The 10997-nt window shown below is 40.7% G+C and overlaps 1 protein-coding gene across 2 annotated transcripts; it reads left to right on the top strand.

The window, feature by feature from the left end:
* Nucleotides 1-734: 734 nt before the first annotated feature.
* On the top strand, nucleotides 735-10707 carry xpnpep2 (X-prolyl aminopeptidase (aminopeptidase P) 2, membrane-bound). 2 transcript variants are annotated; one of them, XM_028960324.1, is made up of 21 exons: nucleotides 735-979; nucleotides 1494-1561; nucleotides 1695-1805; nucleotides 2090-2153; nucleotides 2228-2332; nucleotides 3170-3256; nucleotides 3662-3805; nucleotides 4116-4217; nucleotides 5142-5223; nucleotides 5301-5502; nucleotides 5644-5733; nucleotides 6965-7074; nucleotides 8258-8335; nucleotides 8435-8506; nucleotides 8603-8663; nucleotides 8793-8862; nucleotides 8976-9080; nucleotides 9599-9658; nucleotides 9741-9817; nucleotides 9894-9983; nucleotides 10453-10707. In XM_028960324.1, the coding sequence occupies exons 1-21, from the start codon at nucleotides 913-915 to the stop codon at nucleotides 10651-10653; spliced, it is 2046 nt and encodes a 681-aa protein (XP_028816157.1). In that variant the 5' UTR covers nucleotides 735-912; the 3' UTR covers nucleotides 10654-10707. The 2 variants fall into 2 exon arrangements, with proteins under 2 accessions (XP_028816157.1, XP_028816158.1); XM_028960325.1 differs by lacking the exon at nucleotides 735-979 and adding an exon at nucleotides 1322-1422.
* The last annotated feature ends 290 nt before the right edge of the window (nucleotides 10708-10997 follow it).

Here is a 10997-nt window from a genome sequence, read left to right as displayed (position 1 = left end):
CCTGGGATATGAATGACTTGAAGAGAAAATCATGGTAATGGAGCACTGGCACTCTGTGAAGGCATGTCAAAGTGATAGCAACAGATGTACAATCAAAATTAACGCATTACGCTGTGCACGATGCACCCCCAAAGGCAACCAAAAATGCAACTGTGAGCCCAGACATGCACAGGCTCAGTATGCATGAATGGGAAAGATGGGCATCTGGGCATAATTTTGACATTCAGACGATGTCTCTGACAGCAGAGGATTAAAGGAAACACCTGTATAATACTGTTTTGTGCGAGTGTGTGAAATTTTAGTAATAAGGGGGAGATTGTGCTTGTCTCTATTTGAAATATACAAAAATATATATATACACACACACACACACACACACCTATTTTCAAAGAATGAAGAATAGAATGAGGCAAAATATTTGCCTTTAAGGTTACCACTGAGGATACAGGGGTCAGGATGCTTTTAAAAAAAGATTATCACATTTTATTTAATATTTAATATTTCATAGATATAGATCGAAAGAAAAAACATACACACCTTACTTCATGACCTCACAATGCATATTACTGCAGGTCCTCATAAAGTCATAGCATGTGTGTGAGAGAGAAAACCAATGGATCAGAGCACCGCTGTGCTGTCAAACTGAAGACATGGACATCTCTCCTTGACTTGCAGATGCCTGCTGTGCTGTATTGTGCAAAACAACCCTGAGCTGGACAGGGACCATGAAATACACCCACACACACATATATATATAGAGAGAGATAGAGCTCAGCTTTTTTTTCCATATTTAAGGCCATTGTACAAGTATAAGATCCTCCCACTAAGCGCATGACTCTGATCTGATAGTTGAACAGTGTCACACACACAGACACACTCCAGGGCTCCCGCTGTCTCTTTCTGGATTGGGTCATGACAGATGGTTCTAAAATGTCCTGGTCTGTGTGGATCCTGATTGTGTGCCTTGGCGCCTTTGAAGGTAAAACGGAAATATCTTTTAATAAGTTCTTACAGTAACTGTGTTGTGTTACAGCAGCTTATGTATGGGTTCTTCCCCTTACTGACGAACTGTGAATACAGGTTGTAGGCACTATCTGATGTTTATTGAGTCTTTTTATTGCAATGAACAATACAGGCAAATTAAATAGTATAAAAACAATAATATTACAGTCACTGTCATAGCCTGTCAATTTTGTGAATTCATTTGATTGTTTAAAGTAGGATTTGTTCCTACTTTACTGCTGTATGCCTTCATGTTGTTTCTCTTAAACATTAAGTCTACATATTAACCAGCTTTCTCAGTCACTTTTCCAGACCTGCCCTAGTCTCAGCAAATGTTACTGTGTAACAGTGTCCTGACAGTAACAGCAGCTGTCTAACACCATCTGGGAATTCCCAACTCTTGGAATCAACTTACAGCCAGTGGGTTTACAGGGAATGAAAGGAATGTTTTTAACACTTTTGGACTTTGAACACTTTTTTGGACTTTACAGGACTCTGGAATGGTGCGTTTGCTGATGGGCATGGTCGGAGTGAGAGGAACTGCTCTGAAGTCCCACCGGTACCTCAGCACGCCCATCTACACATTAATGTCCTTGTTTGGTTGGGGAGAAAATAGAAATGCACAGTCATCATGTAGTCTTTGGAACTACTGAACTATAAACATGACAATGTGTGTGTTTGTGTATTTACAGTACTTGCCTCCCACAGTGGTGAACACCACACTGAGGCTTCGGGATTTGAGAGAAACCATGAAGAAGCTCAACATTTCAGCCTACATCATCCCCAACACTGACGCCCATCTGGTACATCCTCACCGCACCTCAAAGCAACACTACAGCTAAAATCTACACACTACACCCAACAGTCATTTCTAAATCATGAGTGATAAATAAATAGCACTTGGATCTTTGGGGAATCTGGTCCATCAATTCCATACACTGTAGAACATTCTTGAACATCAGTAGAAGGAGGATGAATGGCACCAAATATAACTAAAATCACTATCCATTTCCAACATCTATATCTGTAACTATAGCTTCGTGACACACAAAAGGTTTAAATTATGAATAATATTATATATTTGCAGAGTGAGTACATTGCTCCACGAGATGCCCGGGTTGCTTTCATGACTGGATTCACCGGTTCAGCAGGCAAGTTTTTCACCGCAGTGCTTCCAAATATAAATAGTTTTTCAGAACTTCAAGCCTGGCTGTTTGTTTTAAAGGGACAGCGGTAGTGACTCCAGTCAAGGCAGCGCTGTGGACAGACAGCCGGTACTGGGTGCAGGCTGACAGGGAGATGGACTGCAACTGGGACCTGGAGACAGATGGTGATATTTTTTTTAATTTTTTGTTATTTATTTATTTTTTGCTGCTTGAAATGTTTATTACTGTAAACAGTTTAATGAACAGAAGATGAATTGACTACTATAATACACACAGTTGCACAAAGAGTGTATCTGATTATTATCTTGATGTAATCCAGTCTGGCTCAGTAGCCTGTCTCTGGAAAAGAAAATGAGCCTATAAAATCTAAATAAAAAATTGCTCAAAATTCCCCTTGCAGAGAATATAATACCAATTTTAATACATCAATCTAAATGACTGCTAAGGAAATAGGCAGATGGAATACAATGGAATAGGGTGGTAGTAGCCTAGCGGGTAACACACTCGCCTATGAACCAGAAGACCCAGGTTCAAATCCCACTTACTACCATTGTGTCCCTGAGCAAGACACTTAACCCTGAGTGTCTCCAGGGGGGACTGTCCCTGTAACTACTGATTGTAAGTCGCTCTGGATAAGGGCGTCTGATAAATGCTGTAAATGTAAATGTAAATGTAAATGAATACATGTGTGGATAAATATATAGCCTTGTATAAATTACTGGGGTATGTCATATATATGTTTTAAGTGCAATTGTATGTTTTGTCATATGTAAGCACTGGTTCCACAGGGATGCAAAAACACAATAAAGTACTATCTTCATCAGCAAACAAGTCAAACAATATATATAAAAGACATTATGCTTGTGCCAACCACATGGCATATGGCTTAGCAGGTTATCAGCGATGTAAGATGGTCATCTAGTACTTCCACCTGCAGAACCCTCACTCCTGAAATGCTGCCTGGTAAAAACATCAGTATTAATGCACATCTGCATCCTCAGGCTTCATCCGCAGCATAACAGACTGGCTGATTCGAGAGGTCCCTGAAGAAGAAGATATCGGCTTTGACCCTTTCCTGTTCTCAGTTGGTGAGGCCTCATTCACATCCTTTTCGCTTTTAGTGAAACTGCAGAGAGAAGCACTTTGTAAGCTATATATAAAACACACATAATATTAATACAATAAACTACTGATTGTTAGTGTAACAGTAATGCTAAAAGAGTAACCTAAATGTTTTTTAGTGTCTGTTAATTAATAACATGAAATTTGTAGTTAGGAAGGGTTCAACAGTCAGGAGGATTTGATGAGATTTCTAATCAGCACCTCCTCCTGTTGATGAAGGTGTGTTGGTATTAAAATTCAGCTTATTTAGCACATGGAACGGCTGCTATGAAAGTTGAATGGAGTTTTTTGTGAAGTGGTTTTCTCCGGTTTACAGGTTTACAATGGTTTATTGTTGACTTTTATTGTGTGTCTATTCTTTTTTATCACAGACATCTTCAACAGCTACAGCGCCAACCTGGCACCAGCCAAACGGAACCTTAAATCCCTCCCGGAAAACCTGGTGGATAAAGTGTGGAGTGATCGACCTGCCATCCCCGCCAACTTCCTCACTCGCCTGCCTGACAGTGTAATAGGTGTGTGTGTGTGTGTGTGTGTGTGTGTGTGTCTGTTTATTGTGTGTGTGTTTGAGTTTCTCTTATCTGGTTATGTGAACTTCAGTTGTACGTCATCATAAACAGGACAGTAAAATTTTGTATTCATAGACTTTACTGCCAAACGTCTGTGTTATCAGTGCAATAATCCTGAGTGAAGGTAAAAATAACAGTGCAGGGTGGAGGTGGACAGCATATCTACCCTCAAGCAGGATGAATCGCATTATATCTGAAATGTACCCATGGAAAAAGTGACAATGGTTGATATAATGAACTGTGTACATGTGTACAGAGAGAACGTGGCCAATGAAGGTGGAACACATCCGAAACGTAATGAAGGAGAATCCGTACCAGCCCACGGCACTACTACTTTCTGCACTAGATGAGACTGCCTGTAAGAATATACACACACAAATTGTGTATTATTATTATAATTATTAAAATAATATGTGCAATATTGTAAATTGCAGCAGGCAATGAGCATTATGACCAATGTGACAACAGTATACAACAGTATACAGTACAGGCCAAATGTTTTTACACACCTTCTCATTCAATGTGTTTTCTTATTTTCATGACCATTTACGTTGGTAGATTCTCACTGAAGGCATCAAAACTATGAATGAACACATGTGGAGTTATGTACTTGACAAAAAAAGGTGAAATAACTGAAAACATGTTTTATATTCTAGTTCCTTTGCTCTGATTACTGCTTTGCACACTCTTGGCATTCTCTCGATGAGCTTCAAGAGGTCGTCACCTGAAATGGTTTTCCAACAGTCTTGAAGGAGTTCCCAGAGGTGTTTAGCACTTGTTGGCCCCTTTGCCTTCACTCTGCGGTCCAGCTCTCCCCAAACCATCTTGATTGGGTCCAGTGACTATAGAGGCCAGGTCATCTGCTGCAGCACTCCATCACTCTCTTTTTTGGTCAAATAGCCCTTATACAGGAGGTGTGTTTGGGGTCATTTTCCTGTTGAAAAATAAATGATCGTCCAACTAAAAGCAAACCGGATGGGATGGCATGTTGCTGCAGGATGCTGTGGTAGCCATGCTGGTTCAGTGTGCCTTCAAAGCAAAACCCCCCCACACCATCTCACCTCCTCCTCAAAATTTGGATTAATCAGACCAAAGCACAGATTTCCACTGATCTAATGTCCATTCCTTGTGTTTCTTGGCCCAAACAAATGTTTTCTGCTTGTTACCTCTCCTTAGTGACTGGTTAAGTGATTGGTTAAGTCAAAAAATGCATGCAAGTGTAAGCCAATTGCATTGTGTACACAATTTTTCGTAATTCTGTCTTGTATGTTAAATGTTACAGGGCTGTTTAATCTGCGTGGTAATGACATTCCCTACAATCCCTTCTTCTATTCCTACACGCTGCTAACACTGGATGAGATATGGCAAGTGTCTTAAAGTTTAATGTATGTGTTTGTCTTGTTGATTGGAATTCATTTTGACTCACCGTCTCCATCTGCAGGCTTTTTGTTCACATGGAGAGGCTGACACCAGAGCTGAAGGAGTACCTGAACGCCTCCTGCTACCTCGCTCACTGTGTTCAGCTGATTGACTACGGCCAGGAACGGAACTACCTGAAGAATTATGTGACTAGGCTGGGTGTGAGGGTGTGGGTGGGTACAGAGTACACCAACCAAGCCCTCTACGAGCTCATCACCCCTAAGGTGAGGTCGCATCGAGGTCGCAAGTAAGCTGCTTACTGTAACTGGCACTCATGATCGCTGGGTGCATGTGAATCATTTCCTTATAATTAAGGGAACGTTTTTTTTTTTTTATGCAATTCTGTAATTTTTTTTGTCATTTAGGAGAAGTTACTGACTAGTGAATACTCGCCTGTGCTGACCACTAAAGCTGTAAAGGACCAGACAGAGCAGCGCATCCTCAGGGAAGCACACGTAAGAGAGAACTTACATAACGAACAAACAGAAATGGACAAAGACCCTGTCCTGTTCTCATCGCTCAGACCATCTCTGACAGTTTTGAATGTTAATTAATGTTTTAAACCAGACGCTCCCACACTTTTCCTTTGGAGGGTTTATTCTCTTTCAGAGGGCAGTCACCTACCAGTAAAGTGTTTATGAGCAACAGCGGCTCTGCCTTGATGAATACAAACCAATTATGTACAAACCAATTAATAATTTAGTCAATCTGATACATCTCACAGTTGTGTGTATTTTACTGACCTAGTAGGCATCATGTCATTGGCATCATGTCATATTGTCAAAATAATATGCATCTTAATAAGAATATATCTAGAATTAAAACAGCAAGTATAAAACTTGATTCAATGTAGAAAAAAAGTCAGCTGGAAGAATGGTACAAAATAACAACAAAAAAAAACTATATTACAGTTGTTGTGGAGAATGTATGACGAAATGGTCCTCAAAACCTGGAATATTATTTATTTCAACAGTATTTTATGTCAGCAGTAACAATAATTGTACGTTGTTCAAACAGTAACTACATGGAAGAAAAACATGGAATGTAAATCTGGAGTGCATACAACCAAAACCTTGGTAAACACACTCCTTAGCTAGTGCATTCTAGTGAAAATCATAATGAAATGGGCTATACAGTGAATGTTTCTTACATTTAGAAAAAATTCCTCTCTAACAGAGCTAAGCTGAGAAATGAAAGCACATAAATGCAAAGACATTATTCATTTTTATAGACAGAGAGATATCACAGACTGTCACCAAGTTATCAAGGACATCTAGCTGCCTGTTTACACAGCCATAAAACCCGTTGTCAGCAGCTCGGGATAAATTGCCTGTAAGGCTTTAGATCATATGTGTAATTTGGTGACAGAAGGTTCCACAAATTCTCATAAACCGCAAATTTAATTAATCCTTGCATGACCACCCTGTTATAATAAATTAAACAGCTTTTTTATGCTGCTCTTGTAAATTGCAATTTATCATAAAATGACAGAGTTCCTAATGAAGCAAAATGACATTAGTCTGGTGATTTCTGTGGCCAGAGCAGAGTCTGTTTGCACTTGATGCACCAGGGCCTGTGCAGTCGACCCGAAGTTGCAGTGATGGATGGTGCCATCCTCTGCTCCGTAGACTGTAATAAATGGAACCATGTCCTGACTGAAAGTCCTCTGTTCTGCACGTTGTGTAGGTTAGGGATGCTGTGGCGGTCATGCAGCTCTTGCTCTGGCTAGAACAGAAGGTACCTGAGGGGAGAGAAACTGAAATCACTGCAGCACTTTATGTCGATGAATGCCGCTGGTAAGAAACATTTTCTTTTATGGTTGAGTCATAATACCAGAGCTTGAGCTTTGATAATAATTTACACATATCACAAGGGTGTATAATTACATCGTTATATTTTACATTACCAAGGAATTAAAAGGATTTTTAAAGGCAAATAGTGTAGTCAGCCTCATAATTTTTTGTTCTTCAGATAGGTGGCAGTATTTCACCAAAAAGATGAAGTGTTTATCATAGCAGCCATGAACATATATTACTACTTCATATCTCAGATGGAACAAAGTGCAGATTTGATGTCGTAGTAGATCAGTAGATCCTCTCTTCAGGAACACAGTCCTATTACGAGACAGGGTGGGCCACTACAACCAATTACAATTTAGTTTTCATACAGGCCATAGTAAAAAGATTTTTAATGCATAACACCATAACAAAGAACACTCTGAAGACATGTTTTTTTAAGTCCTATAATGCACATGTTTTTGTGGATTATACTCATAATTCAAAATAATTAAACATAATTCAAAATAATAATTTTATTTCTCAGCATTCTTTGTTTACACTGATCTTATGGAATATGTTTTCCAAGCATATTTTTGTTCTTTTATTATTCATACTCTATGTCACTTCTTACCAATAGTTACCAATAACACATTCATCATCATTTCATTGAGCATAATCGGGTGGTAGTAGCCTAGTGGGTAACACACTCGCCTATGAACCAGAAGACCCAGGTTCAAATCCCACTTACTACCATTGTGTCCCTGAGCAAGACACTTAACTCTAAGTTGGTACAGGGGGGACTGTCCCTGTAACTACTGATAGTAAGTCGCTCTGGATAAGGGCGTCTGGAAAATGGCATAAATGTAAATATACATTTCAGTGTGGTTAGTGACCACAGTGTGACAAAAACTGACAAATAAAAGCGTAATTTTGACAAGTGACCAAGACATAATCCAGTTGAGTGAACTAGACAGCAGACTCATAACCAAAAGGTTGTGGGTTCAAATCACGAACCACCAAGGTGCCACCGTGGTCACCTTGATCAAGGTACCATCCCCACACACTGCTTCCCGGGTGCATTTCACGTGTTCCCACTTCTCACCAAGGTGATGTATTAATGTGCTGTGCTTTCACTTCCTGGTGACAAACTCTGATGAATGTCAAAACAAGGCTACTCTTCCATCGATTTGATGATTTTCAGGAAACAGAAAAACAGCAGAGGCCCAAGCTTCCAGACCATCTCTGCCAGTGGACCCAACGCTGCCCTGGCCCACTATAGGTAATGCCTTACCCTTACGATGTGGTCTGAAACATTGTTGATTATTCTATAGATTATTCCACACATTATTTTGTCATTTTTATGTGCTCCATTCTGCAGTCCCACCAACGAAACAGCCAGAGTTCTTACGGAGAAAGAAATGTATCTGGTTGACTCTGGGGGCCAGTATTTGTAAGAAAAGTGGTGCTTTTACTCTGATGAGTGTGTATTCTCATTTCTGTCTATGGAGTTTAGACGGTCAGAAATGTTCTTGATTTCCTTGCTTAGGGATGGCACCACTGACATCACTCGCACTGTTCACTGGGGGACTCCCTCTGATGTCCAGAAGGTAAAAGCCCAGGCTGTGGCATGTTAAAGGAACCAATGTTAACTGCATATTTTTTTTAATTATTATTCTGTACTTGAGCATAAGGTTCAGAGCACCATTTTAAAAATAAATTTTCTCGTAATATAAAAGGAGGCATTTACACGGGTTCTCATGGGGAACATTGAAATTTCCAGGCTTATTTTTCCAGACAGAACCAGAGGTTAGTGATACAGACACACACACAGTAACATTTTGGCCTTGCTATTGTTTTATACCACAATTATCTATCTTTTTTTTTTTTTTTTCATTTACCGTCGTCTTCTGTTGTTAAAGGTGTAAATGTTGAAATGCTGGGTCGCAGAGCATTATGGGAAGTGGGCCTGAATTATGGTCATGGTACTGGCCATGGAGTGGGCAACTATTTTGGTGTTCATGAGTGTAAGTATATATGTTTATATTTTTTTATGAATTAATTTTTTTTAGATTCATTCTAGTATAATTTTGTAATTAGCAGTTTAGCTAATTTCCTCAGCTATATATATATATATATATGGGAATATATATTCCCACAACTTTTTTAGCATACATTTTACAGTGTGGGGTACAGGGAGAGGGAAAGTCAGAACACACAATATTGGAGAACACAGATGCTGCCGGGGGAAGTGGCAGGGACCTGGAGGAAGAACACAGACCCGGTTAAACCTTAACTAGGGTTCACAACTCAGACCACGACTCGGACTACAAATCACATTTTTCAAACAAAGGCAATGGGGTCAATGGTGCAATACAAGACCCGGAACAACAGGGGCAATAATTTTTTTATGGTGAGGGAAACAGGTCAGAGGAATAAGGACTGGGTGTGTCCAGCACTCAGTGTACCAGGAATGGTAATCAGGCTCAGGCAAGAGAAGGAGAGAAGAACTCCATGTTAACACTAATAACATGTACTCTACCAGGGCCCGTTGGGTTCCAGTCCAACAACATCCCCTTTCAGGAGGGCATGTTCACCTCCATAGGTAGAGCACAAGTCTTCAACATGCCATTGTTTTGGGGTCTGTTTCAGCAATGAACTTATTTGAAAATTGAATCCTCTTTCAGAACCTGGTTATTATAAAGAAAACGAGTTTGGAATTAGGATTGAAGACATCGCTGTCTTAGCTCCAGTTGAAACAAAGGTAACTCCCATTGAAATCTTGCATCATTTGTAAAAACGTTGTGTGCATAATCTGAATGCATTATGCTTCCACACAGTATGGCAACAACTTCCTGACCTTTGACACGGTTTCCCTGGTTCCATACGACCGGAAGCTGATAGACACCTCAATTCTCAGCCTCCAGCAGGTACCCTGCACCATCCGTTGTTCCGGACATTGTCTGTCAGGGAGGCGGTAGACAGTTAAAGACTGAAACTGCTCTGCGCGTGTCTCCTGGCTTTGCATGGTTGCTGCTGAGTCTTGCGGTGTTGAGGTCTGCTGCTCGCTACACTAATGCTGCTGACTTCCTTTGAAAATCCCCTGCTGACATCTTTGTTCAGAGAGACCTGTGCAGAAGATCATTATTGTTGTCATTACCATTTTGTCTCAGTGGCTTGTAGCGCAGCAAACTTGAGATGAACTTTTATCTGGAAATCATCCCACACAGTCTGAAAACCATGTATCTGTGTAATAAGCTCATCTGCTGATACTCACATCTCAATATATCAGCAACGTAGGCTACCTAAAAAGGTGTTTTGTGTGTGTGTGTGTGTGTGTGTGTCTTTGCGCAATCTTCCATACTCAGCTGTCCCTGTCTGGGTCTGTGTGTGCATTAGCTGCAGTGGCTGGACCGCTACTACAAGACCATCCGTGACACCATGGGTCCCGAGCTGCAGAAGCAGGGGCTGAAAGAGGTTCATGACTGGATGATGAAGCACACCGAGCCGTTCCTGCAGGACAGGGTGTCAGCGCTCGGCAGATCTTCATTCCTGCTCCTCATCCTGCTCCCCTCCAGCCTCATACAGCACCTTCTCTAACCAGACGTTCTAACTTCTCCCCATATCATCTCCTCTCATCATGCTTGTTCTTCCCGGTGTTCTCCTGTCACACATTCTTATTTCTTTCTTTTCGTTTGTTTGTTTCAGATGTGTATAAAGTTGAGAAAACAATGAATGTATGTATACAGTCGCGGTTTATTTATCTTGCATTAAACAAAGGTTTTCTGATGAATATTTATGGCGTGGTTGTTAAGTAGGCTCATGCTGGAGTCCCTCCAAAAGCCACGTTAGACTCCCTCCACACGAGACCGCATGCATGTGCAGGCGTACATCACTAGCACCTTGCCCTCTTCTCTGGAGGCCTCTGCTACCGAGAAGCTCCT

Source organism: Denticeps clupeoides, chromosome 18 (assembly GCF_900700375.1).
Source record: "Denticeps clupeoides chromosome 18, fDenClu1.1, whole genome shotgun sequence".
In the NCBI taxonomy this organism is placed as follows: domain Eukaryota; kingdom Metazoa; phylum Chordata; class Actinopteri; order Clupeiformes; family Denticipitidae; genus Denticeps; species Denticeps clupeoides.
This window is presented reverse-complemented; position numbering and strand designations above follow the sequence as displayed.

Excerpts from the sequence above, each read along its gene's own strand:
- xpnpep2 (XM_028960324.1), top strand. The coding sequence starts at position 913 with ATGACAGATGGTTCTAAAATGTCCTGGTCTGTGTGGATCCTGATTGTG. Across the intron at positions 980-1,493 it reads GTGCCTTGGCGCCTTTGAAG|GACTCTGGAATGGTGCGTTT; the intron begins GTAAAACGGAAA and ends TGGACTTTACAG. Across the intron at positions 3,806-4,115 it reads CCTGCCTGACAGTGTAATAG|AGAGAACGTGGCCAATGAAG; the intron begins GTGTGTGTGTGT and ends ACATGTGTACAG.